The sequence below is a fragment of the Telmatherina bonti genome (genome assembly GCF_933228915.1).
Source record: "Telmatherina bonti genome assembly, chromosome: 6".
Lineage (NCBI taxonomy): Eukaryota > Metazoa > Chordata > Actinopteri > Atheriniformes > Telmatherinidae > Telmatherina > Telmatherina bonti.
Genome location: NC_136624.1, coordinates 35,817,362 through 35,833,031, shown reverse-complemented (window position 1 = coordinate 35,833,031; position 15,670 = coordinate 35,817,362). Strand labels below are relative to the sequence as shown.

The window sequence follows — 15,670 nt, the reverse complement described above, 5'->3', positions numbered from 1 at the left end:
CACACACGCCCACACATACACACACACACACACACATACATATATATATACATGTCCTTTAATGGATTATGTTATAAAGACAGAAGTGAAGCAGAACAGAGAAGAAAACACAACGGCATGTAGAAGCAGGAAGTTGGAGTGTAAACAAATAAAACATTCAAATATAATCTGTTTTTGCAGACTTGTAAACTTCAACATGAGCGCAGCTAACACAAATACCATTAGCCGTGCCAATGTTCAACAAATACAGGATGTTTTGAAAATAACTGAGAATTTGAGTCTGACAGTAATGCATATGTACACAGTTTGATAGACACGTAGATTAGGGTTTTTTAAATGTCTCATTTCAGAAGTGCATGTAGCTGCGTCAGATCCGATGATTGCAGTTCATTATTACTCCCGTTTATCAGATCTTTCATGATCATATAAACTGGCTCACTTATAAATAAATTATACCAGTTTCTGTAAACATTTGTAAACAACAGGTCAGGGCGTCTTTGTATATAAAATATGTAAATTGTGTTTTAACAGACAACAGATGTCATTGCATAAAAGAAGTAAAATGTTCCTGATTTTCCGTGGCCAATTAAAGTGCTAACATTTATCCTTTTTAAAGAAGCAGCAACCAATTTGACACCCAACATCCCAGAAATGAAGCTTCTCTGTAAAGAGAATTTTAGATGAAATTCCTTCACGCAGATGAATTTTTACAAGAAAACATTTGTTGCAATAATTGTATTTTGCCTTTATACATAATAGAGGATCATTCCTCTTGGGAGAATAATGACCAAGTCTAATACTTTAGTGACTTCTGTTTTATTTGGTTTTCTTTATCTTCATCTACTCTTTGGAGAGAAAGCTGACGGGAATTATAAAGAATAATTTACAAACTTTCAAGCGTCACAGTACAAACACAGCATCACTCAGTCAGTTAGTGACTACGATTAGTTTAATCCCAAATGATTAAATGCTTGTGTTTGATTAAAACATTAGTGATGTATGTCAACTGTCTCCATCCTGCTGACAGCCTACTTTACATGTACAGAACGCTCTATAACAACGTTGAACTGTAAGGCGCATAGTCCGCTGGAAATGGAGTATTAATGAATGTAAATGTATTAGGATAAGTGATGTATAATTCAGACATGGGATGGGGGGGGTAAAGGGAGGGGTAGCGTGTGTATATAAGACGGGGTGTGAAAAGGGATTCGTTCGTCAGAACTGAATATTCATTGATATGAAATAACCATAAGTAGCTCTTTTCCTAGAATGAGGAGTGGATTTCACAAGGAAAGAAAGGAAAGAGAAGCGAAAGACTGTAGAAAAGGGCAAGTTGAATTATTGATGAATCACCTTATTGACATTTACTTTGGTTAATACAGGTGTAGGTATATGCTGTAGAAAAAAAAAACAGAGTGAAAATGAAAGTGAGAGAAAGAAAGAAAAGAAAAAGTAAAGTTAAGCAAGTGAAGCTGTCACCTTATGGCCCCATTTCTGATTCCTGACACCGCTGAAAGCCCGAAGTGATGCCTCTGCATTCCCATTGTGCCAGCTGAAGGACTCGTCTCAGGAGCAGCCGGAGGCCACCAGCACGGTTTATGTTGTGGATGGATTTCTCATTGATTGGTTGTGCTGCCGTACAGCCTCAGCCTCTCAGCAGCAGCAGCAGCAGCAGTCATATTGGTGTTATTGAGCAGCAGTTAGATATAATCCCATTTACACATGACACGAGGCACGATTAGAACAGATTACACCTAATCCCATCAGATGGAAAGGAGCTCAGCTAACGGAGCCGGTGACATTTATGTGAATGCATTTTTTTTTCTGTGCTTCTGGGTGTGTTTGTATCTGTATGTGTGCATGCATTTGCATGCTTGTGTGTGTGTGCGTGTCTGTGTGTGGTTAGGGAGGTTAGGGGGGGGTATAAGGATAACAATCAATGACCTTCATTTCTCCTATCACTAAACTACCTCATCTGTTCAAAGTAAAAACTGTTACCTCCTCTCTGCTTTTCCTTTCACTTGCTCCTCCTTCTCTCCTCCCTTACAGGACTCACTCACACACCCACTCTGCCTCTTTATCTTGCTGCCCCCCTCCCCACCCTTTCCTCCCCCTTGCCTTCTCTGTTTTTGCTCTGCTACACCGTGGAACGGTTGAAAAGCTTTTTATATCCCACACATCACAGCCTAGTTACAATCAATAGCATTTATGTCTGCTTGAATCACAAGGTTTGCAAGGAACATGGGCACCGTCCATGCGCAAGTATCACCGCGCGCACGCACACAATCACATACGAACGTGCACGTATTTGCCACCCACACACACAGCACACGTTTGATCTCATCCATCTTCTCCGTAACATAATTAGAATCAGCAGCTCTAAGATGACTCACACTGCTCGAGACAGAGACTATACTTGGCTTTGATCGGAGGGTGGGGGTCTCCACTCCACTAAGAAACTGGCAGGCTCACCCCAAAACAGAACAGATTTAAGGTGTCAAAGAAAATCAGCTCAAAGTAAATTCAATTTCACTACACACAGTGTTCTGAGTACACCGCAATCCTCACAGTCCATATAGATGTGTCAACATCGAATTCAGAGAGGAGAGGAGAGGAGAGGAGAGGAGAGGAGAGGAGAGGAGAGGAGAGGAGAGGAGATATAGAATAAATAGAAGAGATGAGAGGATGAGAACACCTGAAGAGGAGAATCGAGGGACTGAAGAAGAAGTAAAGAGAAAATGAGGAGATCATATGATAAAAGGGATAAGGACTTGAGGTTGAGAAGAACACAGGCAGAGGAGAGAGATGAGGTTAATAAATGTGTGTGCGTTAGTGTGTGTTCATACATTCACACAACCTGCCCGAGAGGTAGGATTTGTGAGTAAATAAGTTAGTTTATTGATCGTTAACAGGTCTGTTCTCTCTCTGTTGTCACAAGATAAGGCACAGAAGTGTTTTCCTCCTCCAACTGACTGGCAAAGTCACTCACACACACCTCTCCCTTATGTTTTAAAGTGTAATGATTGATTGCTGAGCAGCAGGTTTGACATTGCGCCCAAAGAACACACAGCAGTAGGTCCTGCCATCTCTGATATCACTGTAATATCTATGTCTTTGTACATGTATTACTCCTGGCGTGTGCCTTTGTGTTTGTGTTTGTGCATGCATGTTCATCCCACCAGGTGTGTATAGAAAAGGAGCTTAGAGGCCAATGTTCTTGCTGTGCCAATAAATCACCCTACTAAAATATTAACATGTTGGAGTGTGAGGCTATGTATGAGCAGGGAGGGGGGGCACATGAGAGCAGCTAATGTGGGAGAGTTAAGCTGACGTCACAGTGTAAAATACTGCTCTGGTTTCAGCTGAATGGAGTTCGCAAAGTTGAACCATTAAAATTTTACATCTTCAGCTGGTTTACATTGGTGGTGAAATTGCTGTTTCTTCAATATGATGAAGACGTTTCTTTTTCAACGTCTTCCTTTCTCACGCAGTCTTTTGAACTGTGTTCCAACAGGCCTCAAAATGGTTCAATGATCCTCTACAACCGTAAAAAGGTGAAGTACAGGAAAGATGGCTACTGCTGGAAGAAGAGGAAAGACGGCAAGACCACCAGAGAGGATCATATGAAGCTGAAAGTCCAGGGAGTAGAGGTGAGAGGCTGCAGTGGAAAAAACAAGTCGATGATTGTGCTTGCCGCTGAGTGTGGTTTCACTCCCAGTCTTGTCCTTAACTTCCTCTCCTTGACTTTGAGGAGGCACATATGTGAACACACAAACGGATACTCCGCTGAAGCTACAGGCCAATTTGTGGCCTGAAAGCGAGCGCTGCCCCTCTTTCTTTTCCTTCCTCCCTGCTCCGGTCCCTGTCTCTCTTTCTCTCCCTTTCTGAAGGATAAGAGTGTGTTTGGCCCGAGGCCAGGAATGATGTCAATGCCTCCTTCAGCAGTACAGAGAGGGGTATCGATCCAGTCTCAAGGCAGTGTCTGTGCGTGTGTGAGTGTGCGTGTTTGAGTCACATCAGCCAGCTCAGAAATTGATTATTCAGCAGGAATATACCAGGAGGTGAGAGAAGTGAGCATGCATGTGTCAGAAACATAAAGAATTAGGTGGAGAGGAGAGCAAAGACGAGACTGTGAGGAGGGACATGAATGTTTACAGGAGGGGGGGTTCGGTGCTTTTGAATTACAGGTGAGCAAGAACAGGCAAAAAAATAAAAAATAAAAAGACATAAAGGCAATAATTGAGATCAAGTATTCCTCTATTATTTACAATCTCACTCTAAGTCTCACACTTACATCTCATGCACATTTGTGCACTGCAGCTGTACACAAACTCCAACAAACATGCACACAAAGGAAAGCATTTCTTTCCTGCTACTTGGTCAGTAATTGTTTGTGTCACCTCTTCCCAGGACCCCTCGAGCAAGCAAGTAAGCGATGTTTATAGCACGGGATGGGAATGAGAGACTGAGGAAAGAAGCAGGATGAGCAAATGGGAAGAAGGAGGATGGGGAGAGGCAGGAAGCATGAGAGAAAAACATAACCCTGGATGGAGAGCCTCCTCATATCGAATGGAAATATATGGAAATGCACTCTGCCGTTGGCAAAACACACTTTAGATAGAGGGCGGGCTACTTCTGAGAAGAGGGAAAATGGTGACAAAATATAAGTGCGTGTGAGTGTGACTGAGAAGAAATAAAACAGCCTGCTTTACGTGTAAATTACATACTGCCTGATTGCAGCATATATACATTTGTAGCAATTTTGTCTTTAATAACAGCCACTTTATATGTGTGAATGTATGCGTGGTGTGTGTGTGTAAGTCCTGACTTTACTCCGTTTGAAAAAGTGATGGTGGTGACCTTGACAGAAGGCTGTCATCGCTTCATCCCTCATCTGCCAAAGACCTCAACACTGTTTTCATTACGGCTGGGTATTGAACCTTGATACATTCGATGTACTACGGATTTTTTATAGAAAAAAAATACAGTGAAAACATGAAACTTGACATTTAACGTATGGTGATTCACATTTTCTCTGATTAGACTGATGCTTTCACTATTTTATTCTTATTGTATTGAAAAATCCGATGGATTTGGCACTTGTTCAGAAACATCGGTATCAGACTTGCATGAGTATAGAATATTTCATACTCAGCTCAATATTTCATACCATATAAAATTTTACAGACACTCTGAAGTTGTGCAGGTCTCTACATCAACCATTGTTCTCCATATGTTTGATCTTTTTCCACACGCTTTTTTTGTCCATGTATAAGCATCTTTTGCCGGATGCAGCCGACACTGAACCTACTTGTCTTCATTACGTCCACATTGACGGGTTGCTTTCACACATCCTCTTTGTTCAATTTACAGTTACTGGTCTGTCTTACAATGTGGTGAATCATACAACTTTGCAACTTTTCCTGAATTCCAACTAGTTTGTGTCCTTTCTGCAGAGGTGGTGAATTTCAGTCTCTTTTGCTGTTATTGTCAGCATCAGATTGATGGTATTTTACAAGAGACATTAGGAAAAAACACATACAGCATGTTTGCAATTTACTTTTAGCACCGCAATCGATACGACCTAAGTGGGTATAACCTAAGTTCTCCTCTCCTGCTCTCTCCTTCACTATCCTCCTCCTCCTCCTCCTCTCCTTTTGCAATTTTTGTCTTGCTTCCTCCCTTTTTCTTTTCTTGTTAACCACTGCAATTTCCTCTCCTCTGCTGTCCTCTCCTTTCCTCTCTCCAGTGTCTGTATGGCTGCTACGTCCACTCCTCCATCATCCCCACCTTCCATCGTAGATGCTATTGGCTGCTGCAGGTAAGCCCACAGCCCTTTTCCCACCTTACCTTTTCTCACACATTCAAACACAAACAACGGTGGATTTTGACTAAAATAATCGTAACATTGGGAATTACTGCAGAACTTCTGTGGCTTTTTCATTTTGGGTTTTTTTTTTTTTTCTAGTTACTTTATGGCTGTTGTATAACACCATTTTCAGCCATGTTAAGTTTTATCTTACATTCTTTGCAAAACGGGGCTCACTAGAAATTATACAGTATATTAGTTCACACAGAGTTTCACCTGTGAGGTTTTGAAAATAAAATGCGAAGTTAAACCATAAGTGAACAATAAAAAATCCCCCTCGTCTAAATTAATGAGGCGGACTCAGGCTGCTGAACACACTATCACAAGACTGGGTGGATAATAAAACTTAATGTTGTTTGGCTGACTGGCGTGTCTTTCCTACACATATAAATGGCTGTGAAATATATATGACATACAGGCCTTGTACAATGCAATATCATGCAGGGCAGTTAAGATATATATATTTTTTTTTCCCCAGGAGTTGACAGTAACTTCCTAAGAACAGTGTGTTATCTAACCTCGACTCTCAATACTTGCATCAAGGACTCAGGTGCTCCTCTCTTTGTGGTCCTTTCAAAGAGAATACCCTGGAGCTACGAATAGCACACATAACATGCTCTCACAAACACACACACACACACATATGCAGAGGTGTCTCCAGTGTATAAAGAGTGTGTTGCTTTTCATAAAGATGTTGGGCTCACTCTGCTGCTCATGTGAGAAACAACAGAGTAGCAGTTGTGTGCACACTCCCACACACACACACACACACACACACACAGGTTTCTCCCTCTGTTGGCGATGCAAGGAACGGTCACCAGAACCTCATCATCATCTTCTGATGACATGCTGCGTGATGAATCACGAACATGTCCACATATATTTAAACCACCTCTCGTTATCTTGCTGTTCATTTCAGAGAAAATCTTCGACATTTCAAATGAGGAAACTTATACACACATGTGTAATTTGTTGCAGTAGCAGTCACAAGGATTTCTCCATAATTTGTCATGCAAAAATTTTACAAGGAAATGTCAGCCGTTTCTGTAAATTGAAATATCACGCCCCAACCCAATATATGCATTTTTTTCTTCTAAGCATGGCCTACAAGTTGGACTCTTGCAGTCTGAAATTATAAGGGGGAAATTTGACTTGCTTTATCTGTAATGTACCATTTTCTGCTCTTTGCTCAGATATCAAAACACATCAGTGAATATGATCATAAATCAGTCCATGAAAGCTGTTGCATTGCACAGTGTGGCGATGTAGCAGCCCACTGTGTTACCCTGCTTTGGAGAGAAAAGTGTTCCACCTCAGCAGGTCCACCCTCTAACCTGAGTCTGTCTACTGAATCTTTCATCAAAAGGAGGCTCTTTCTTGCTTTCTCTCTTTCTCTCTCTCTCTCTCACACACACACACACACACACACAAACGCACTTGTTGAATCATTCATGGGCTAGAAATTCCATAGGTCTGCTGGTGACCTACAGTACAGTGAGAACTTAATTCCCTCGGTTTCCTTCATATATATCCTATATCACGCACACATATACACACAAACACACATGTAGACACTGCAGCGTTAGACAGAGTGATGAGTGTGCTCCAGCTGTTAAATCTTTTATGGGCAGGTGAAAGAATCTTATCTGACACGCTAAGTCTGACCTCCTCCCTGCCCTCCACTCTCTCTTCCACTTTCCTTTTCTCCTGCTCCCCTATTTCCTCTGTAAACATTCTTTTTCATTTTGTTCTCTCCTTTATGTTAGTATAATAAATATATATATTAGTCAGTTCATTTATGGATGTCGTGTGACATTAACAGTGCGGACCTGTATATGTTTGCTTTGCCTTGTGCTGTAGAACCCAGACATTGTGCTGGTGCACTACCTGAATGTACCTGCAGTGGATGATAGCGGGAAGCCGTGTGGTCCTGTCCTCTGCTCCATCAACACAGATAGGAAGGAGTGGGCCAAGTGGAGCAAGGAAGAGCTCATTGGACAACTCAAACCTATGTGTGAGTTACCTCTACGTAATACTTTTCCACCCTCCTACTCCATCGCTCTCACGTTTCAGCCTTGACACTTTTCCTACTCCTGGGAAATACAAGTCACCTGGGGGCCAGTAACATAGCGAGTCAGCTCGTTGCAGAGTGGTCAAAGAGCATCCTGTCCATCATGTCTCATTAAGGTCTTCCCTTTAGTCATCTTAAAATGGGCATTACTCAGTATTTCACATGCTTTTTTACTTAAAAGTTTATCCGTAAATCTCTATTTTATCTCAATTTCAAAATTTATAGCTGTGTTATGACACAACAAACTATATTTATTTGTGAAAACTATTCTTAAATTAGCAAAAACATGACATGAAGCACATGACCTCACAAAAAGTACTAGATCAGGGCTGTTCAACTTGGTCCATGAAGGTCACAGCCCTACAGGTTTTCAGTGTATCCCTGTTCCAACACACCTGACCCAATGAAGTTCAGCACAACAGCTCATTAATTTCAGTCAAGTGTAGTCCAGGGTGTACGCAGGTAACACGGAGTATACCCACTTCTTTTTCAGTCTGCATTAAGTATACCCACTTCTAAACCCCCTGTGATGCTACTTTTACAGCTACGAACATCCCTACACATGTACCTACGTCACCCAACAGCTCAGCTAAGGTTAGCTATGCTACACTGGTGCAGTTTGACATCAGCTGCATTAACTTTAGCCTGAACATAGACATAATAAAGGTACATGTGTATATGTCTATGAGCCTGACTGTCACCAGTCTGTGTGCCAGTATTGGTTTAGTCATTTCATAACTCTTCCTCCCTGAAACCGAAGAGCAGAAATTATGTGACAAAGAGCAAATATACAGACTAAATACATGTCACTTTTCCTGAGACGGTGTTTTTAATAGGCTATATTTTCCCTGTTTTTTACAAAAGAGCAAAACCTGGAGAGTATACCCACATCTTGAGGGACCAGTACACCACTGGGTGGGTTGTTGCAGGGATATGTTAAAAACTTGGAGGGCTGTGGCCCTTATGGGATCAAGTTGAACAGCCCTGTACTAGATCTTACTTGAGTAAAAGAGTAAGATCTGGCATGCAGATCGTGAAAATAATGAACAAACTCTTGTAGGCCAAAATGCAGCGGCATTAAGAATTACTGACACATCGTGGTTAAGACGGGTATAGATGGGACTTCACACACTAAGCACAGCTATTGATGGTTTGAATGCTCATTTAACAGTTAATTTATAAAGTTATTATACCAATATAAACACAGCTTTTTCAATCTATTCAACTTCCTGTGATTGATCTTTGGTTTTGTCTCATTCTGAATCTTTAAATTGTAGTTTTGACCTCGCTTTGGTCAAGAATCTATGACCTCTTGTGCAGTGGTGAAAAACAATGCGAAATAAATTAATTTGATTAACTTTGAATGAACATACTTCGGTACAAATTTGTACTTAAATTTAAATCTTTTCATTTTACCTTTGACTTCAATTTTAACCGTAACCACATACGTCAGATGGTTTTAGTTACTGGCTGTTTTTCGTCCAAAATCTAAACTTAAAAAATGTGATGCTTTGTCATTAATCAAACCAGCCAACTGTTTATACAAGTAAAGCTAAAACCATTAGTCAATTAGATTAATCAATTAACTGACTGACAGAAAATTAATTGGCAACTATTTTGCTAATCATTTAAGCAATTCATCATGTACAAACATTTAATGATTCCAGCTTCACAGATGTTAAGATTTGCTGCTGTTGCTGATTTGATAACTTTATGTATGGACTGTTGGTTTGACTAAATGGGCTTTGGATGACTGGGACAGTGTTCTTTAATATTTTCAACAATTTCTCCAACCAAGAAAAAATCAGTTCTTTCAGTGGAGGGCAGGGCAGGTTAATAAACAGATTATTCCTCAATCTGGAATAAATTTACCTCATAATGTTTAAAATCAAAACACTCCATTTAGATCCTAATTACATAATTAATAAAGGTTTACTTATATGATACAGGGATCACATTATGGTGTGTTGGTTAGCATTTTTGTCTCTCTACAAGGTTTCTTTGTGGAGTTTGCATTATGCCTTTATGCTGGTGTAAGTTTTCTCCAGGTGTTCTTGTTTCCATCCAGAAAACAGGCATATTGTCTATTTTAAGTTGACCTTTAGAATTAATAATGTTTGTGTTGTAACCCATTATAGACTAAAGACTTGTGCACAGACCTGTTTCTCTCATCCAATTGCAGCTGGAATTGACTCTAGAGCCCTTTGTAACCTTGAATCGATGGATAATTTGTGTAATATACCATACGATACCATAACATTTTCATTTCTAAAGCACTTTAAAAACAATGAACAGCAGACCAAAGTGCTGTACATAATATACAGCAGCCAGGATAGACAGTTTTCTCAATTTATAACTTTAAGTACACTTTCTTCAAATTTATTTACATTTTTCTACATGTAACTGCAGTTCTAAAAGACCTAATAATGTACAGAATACAATGACTCATAAATGTTATAAAAACTACATTTTAATCACAGTTGAACACAGGTAACATTTTAAATGTGGAAAGTAAGGCAGTTTACTAGTTAACTGAAGATGTTTCCTGAATCATTGAATGTTTTTAGGTAGAAAAAGTGTTGGATTATAAAATCTCCAGACCACTTCATGGAGTCTTCTAAACCCATGCTGTTATGATGCAGTATGTGAGTAAGCATTGTTTTGCTGAAATATGCAAAGCATTCTGTGAAGATACATCATTTGGATGGGTAAACAATGTCCTCCAACCTGTGTACACTTTTCAGCATCAATGGTGCCTTTCCAGATGTAAAACCAGCTAATTCTGTTGGCATTAGTGCACCTTCCTGCCATCATAGAGCTAAGTTTTTTTTTTATCTCAGCGCTGTTAACAAGCCAAATTTTCCTTCAAGTTATAGGTTTGGAGGATATTATTTCCTCCTAAATTTAAAATTCACTTTGTCAGACCACACAAAAATTTTCTAGTCTGCATCAGCCTACCTTAAAATCACATAAGTGTTTACGGAGCATGTCCAAATAAAGGTTTTTCTTTGCATGGCAGAGCTTGAACCTGCTACAGTTTACTGATGGCACAATGAACTGTTTCTAAAAGTATGGATTTCTGGCAATGTATCTGTGAAGGTGAAATTTTAATGCAGTACCACCTGATGGTTTAAAGGTAATTGCCATCTCAGCAGATTTTGACCATGTTTGACCATGAATATGATAGTGCTCCTAAATTTGGATGCGGTTTTGTGCAAATTGTTGAAGCTCTATTATCTTTACTTCTGAGAGATCCTGCCTCTCTCAAGTGCTACACCTGCACCGAGTTGTGTTATTGACCTGTTGTTAATTAACCTAATTAGCTGCAACAGCTTCCTCCAGTTGCTCTTTATGAGAACCACTAGCTTTTCCATATATCTGCCCGCTATACCAACTTTAATTTGATGTGTTTGCTGCCATCAAAATCATGATGAACTTATATTTTTTATGAAATGGTTTCACTTTAGACTTTTGATGTGGTTTCTGTGTGATTTATGTGAATAAAGTATTGCTATATGAGATCTGAAAATCGCTGCACTCCGGTTTTATTTACATTTGCACAGCATTCCAACTCTTTTTTAAGTTTGGGTTGAACATTAAGTGCAGGACTTGTTTCTTGATAAAGGTATAGTTGTATAATGTTACAGATGCATAAGTACAGAGCCAAAAAAAAATGGCTTTTCTTATACAAATATCTAATCTAACATAAACATCTCACAAAATGTCACAAAAAAACAATGAGCCAAAAAAATATATATTAAGGAACTAATTTAAAGTTACTAAAATGTGTTTTATTTACATTATGATCATTTAAAATCTGGTTAATAATAATGATGGGATGGCAAAATATATTGTAAGACTGAATTCTTCTTTTTTAAAAGGCAGGGTAAACCTCCTGCAGATAGTTGCAACAGTCAGCACCATGCTGCCACCTAGAGGCTGACACAAATTCCAACCATGAAAGGGAAAAACATAGGAGAGAAGACAGAGGTGCCCGAAGTATCCAGCATTTATTATTTATGAATCAGAATCACTGAGTACAAAACTCCATAACACGCACAGACACAAACACACATGTAATCTCAACCATGTTTTGTTGTGATCCAAAAGAATAAATAAGGACTTCTACTAAAAATTAAGTGCTCCATTGACTGGTGCACTACTTGATTTCTCACTTTCACTCCAGACATGCTGATTCGTTCACACAGTTCTGTTTCTTATCACTTGTGTTTGGCTCACTGACTTGATCCTTTTTTTTTTTTACTTGGAGGAGAGGAACGCTTGGAATTTCACATAAAATCAATCAGTTAAATGTTAAAAATGTTATTCAAAACATCTATTTAAAAATACTTTATGATGTTAGAAAAATATCCCTGCAAAACAATCACATTGTGCAACTGCTCAATGTGCATTCAAAGCTTTTAAAAGCTCAGTGCGTCTGTAGCAGCTGAATCTCAGTGATCATGAGTTCATTTAGCTGCAGATTGTCAACACTGGAGGGTGCTGTTACATGTTTTAAAATGTATGTGAAGTAATGTTAATATTCTGGAAAAATTAACCTGAGAAAATGAAAGGGCATAAAAGTACTGTCAGTGCATTAACCTATATGCCACTTTCTTTGTTTTCATGTCTTTCCCATCAGGCGCTGGAAGCAGCCTGCATCAGAAATGTTCCAGTGTCAAGCAGCGCATCATCTCATCCAAGCAGGAGTCAGGTGCAGCAGCAGGAGGGGGAACAACCGTGGGCACCAGCGTAGCAGTGGGCCAGAGAGCGGAGGAGGCAGATGGCACAGAAGTCCAGAACAGTGATGTGTCAGAAGGCCAGACAGAGCCTGGTCCTGGCGGGGGCAGGAGCAGAGGAGGTGGAGGAGAGAGGAGGAATGGCCGGATTACCAAACCCTCCTTACTCCCACAAAGCAGCATGGAGGTGTCTTCCTCTACCTCAACCAACCAGGTGGAGGTGCCTGACACCACCCAGAGCTCCCCGTTGTCAATTACCAGCGACATGGCAGACAGCCCTGCTCTTGCCATTGGGGCCGGCTTGTCACAGAGCACCGCTGTGTTTATGTCGGAGGTCACAACACTGACTGGAGATTCGGTTTACTCCGCCGGCCACACCCACCTGCTGGCATCTACCCATGAGAGTACCACCACTGGCATTTTGTTAGCTGTTGCACCTGACAACCAGCGGTTTGCATCGTTTTCTGGAGGGGTAGGCTTAGGGGAGGGTGGAGAGCTGGTTCTGTCCAGCTCTCTGGACTCTGGAGGAGGAGTCAGTCTTCCTGAGACCACCATGACTTTTGACCCTGATTGCTTCCTTAACAATCCCAAACAGGGCCAGACGTACGGAGGAGGTGGAGGGAAGACCGAGGGATGTAATGGTGATGATAGCGGACTCCACTGTTCTTCTAATGGCTTTGTCTATAACCCAGCCCTCGTCAACAACATCAAGACGGAAGCTACACCGCTAGAGCCGCCACTGGCGACCCAGAGTAGCTATGTTGGAGAAGGAACTGGCCTCAGCCCCAGTACCACCCTAGAACAGATGGATTTCAGTGCTGTCATGTCATCATCCTGTGTCCAAAGTCTGACTCAGGCTGCTCACCACGCTTCCCCAAGTCTCTTCCTCCAGGCCTCCCCTCAAACAAGCCAGCCCGCTCAGCTCCAGACCAATGGTTCTAAATCTACCCAGGAATCTGGGGAGTCCCAGGCTTACATAAGCCTGCCCTCAGTGCCAACAGACCCTCCAGTTGCCAATGGAGATCCACATACACACCTCCACCAAGCCACCGCAGCCAAACAAGCCATGTGTGTGAGGAATGGGCAAGCAGCAGCAGTAGGATGTTTTCCACTGGCAACGCAGGATGCTTCTGTGGACCAACCTGGCAACAGGGGGCATCAAGAAGTTGGAGCCTTAGACAAGCCTACTGAAAATGGAGGAGAGTTGCTACTTAAGTCTGGGGATCCTCATGAGACCTATACGAGTGTTGAGACTGAACATTACCTCCAGCCCACAGATGACACTGGAGGGGGAGAGGAGGGTGGTGGGAGTGGTGGAGGAGGAGGAGGAGGGGGACGAGAAAATGAAATTTTGTGTAACGGTGTGAGCTTGACAGGGGGCAACAGTTCGGTGGTGGCCAGTCCTCAGTCTATAGCTGCAGGTGCAAACATGGAGGGGGCGCTCTATGGCTCTCCAATCCCTCAGCAAGGTGGGGGGGTGTCGGCAACAGCAGCTGGGACAGGAGCAGCTATCAGTCTGGAGGGATTTGAGGCTTCATTTGGAAGCCAATTCTCTGATCTCATCAATGATTTCATCTCAGTTGAGGGGTCTGGGGGTGGGGTGGGGGCAGCGGTGTCTGGGGTGCTGATGCCTCAGGAAGGGGCCGCAGGAGAGGAGCAGGGCACAGGGGCTGGCCACCTGCAGGGCTCTGAGGTGGAGCAGGGAGCTCTGGGACTGCTGCAGGAGACTGGGAGGCTGTTTGGTGTGACAGACTACTCCCCAGAGTGGTCTTATCCAGAGGTTAGTAAACCCAACTTGTTATCATTATTTATTCATTACTGTTCCCCACAGTAAAATTACACCTTGCACCACATGATTGATGGAAGCTTGTGCTGATGTTAACTGTTGAAAGCACAGTTTGTACCGACAGCTTGGTTACAGTATGTGATCATTAAGCAGGCCAAATTTTTGAAGCTCACCTGATTGGTTTTGAATGAAACTTCAACATTTCTCCTAACCCCCCTGGGTGTCCCCCATTAGTTTAATCATGTAGCATTTGTAGTCGCACAGACAGCTGCCTTGTCACTAAATTATGGTGAAAGACAAGAAAACATTTCATCTTATGCCATCTTTCAAAAGATGCGAGAACTTTGGGGTTGCATTGATTATTTTTCACTATAATACTCCTATAATGATCAATATTACATCCATTTTCAGTTTAAGATTAAAACTGAAAAAAAAAATCGTGTTTTTTATGTTAAATAAACCAATTGAAAGCGCTTCTGAATCTTTACTTACTCAGTGTTTTGTTCTACAACTTCATGACTTTGATGGTGGTATGACACAGTATCTTCTTTGAGCTTCATAATATTTTTAGCCACACTGGAGGAAACTCATGACGGTGTGATAAAGACAGTTCTGACGTCTTTGTTCTGTTTGGCTGTAAGGAGCTTCACAGCCTCTAGGGGTTGCTGATGCCCTTGTCGAGTCATAAATTTGTCATCTTTGTAATAAAAAAGAAAAAAAAAGCTTGTGGTAAGTTGGTAAATGAGGCAGCATATAATGCAAGTCAGTTTAAATTTTAAAACAAATAACTAATCTTTAAGATGTACTGTTTCTGATGGTTGTATGGTTACAGATGGATTTTTGAAATAAATATATTTTCAAGTGATTCTTTCTTTAAATAAACATATATTTACATGCCAACAAACCAGCATTAACACTATCTTCAAGCACTTGAAAAATAACATTGTTGTAGCAGCAGAATAGTTTCATGTAACTGCAAAGACTGGTCTGATTCTTACACTCTTGCCTCTCTTTGCTGGCTGTTTTTAGCTATTCCACCAAAGTTTTTATTTGTTCTGCAGGGGGGAGTGAAGGTGTTGATTACAGGTCCGTGGTTGGAGTCAAGCAGCGAGTACAGCTGTCTCTTTGACCACATCAGTGTCCCTGCCGCCCTTATCCAACCTGGGGTGCTGCGGTGCTACTGCCCAGGTAACACACTTGGATGA

General features: G+C 41.3%; 1 protein-coding gene across 1 annotated transcript in view; it reads left to right on the top strand.

Moving 5' to 3' along the window:
* Positions 1-15,670, top strand: part of LOC306756851 (calmodulin-binding transcription activator 1-like) — a gene marked incomplete at both ends in the record, with an annotated part of 49,941 nt that overhangs the window by 25,090 nt on the left and 9,181 nt on the right. The window contains 5 exons of the mRNA XM_079241745.1: positions 3,515-3,650; positions 5,750-5,821; positions 7,730-7,883; positions 12,583-14,459; positions 15,527-15,653. Coding sequence (XP_079097871.1) covers positions 3,515-3,650; positions 5,750-5,821; positions 7,730-7,883; positions 12,583-14,459; positions 15,527-15,653 — 2,366 coding nt within the window. The remainder of the gene's footprint in view (positions 1-3,514; positions 3,651-5,749; positions 5,822-7,729; positions 7,884-12,582; positions 14,460-15,526; positions 15,654-15,670) is intronic.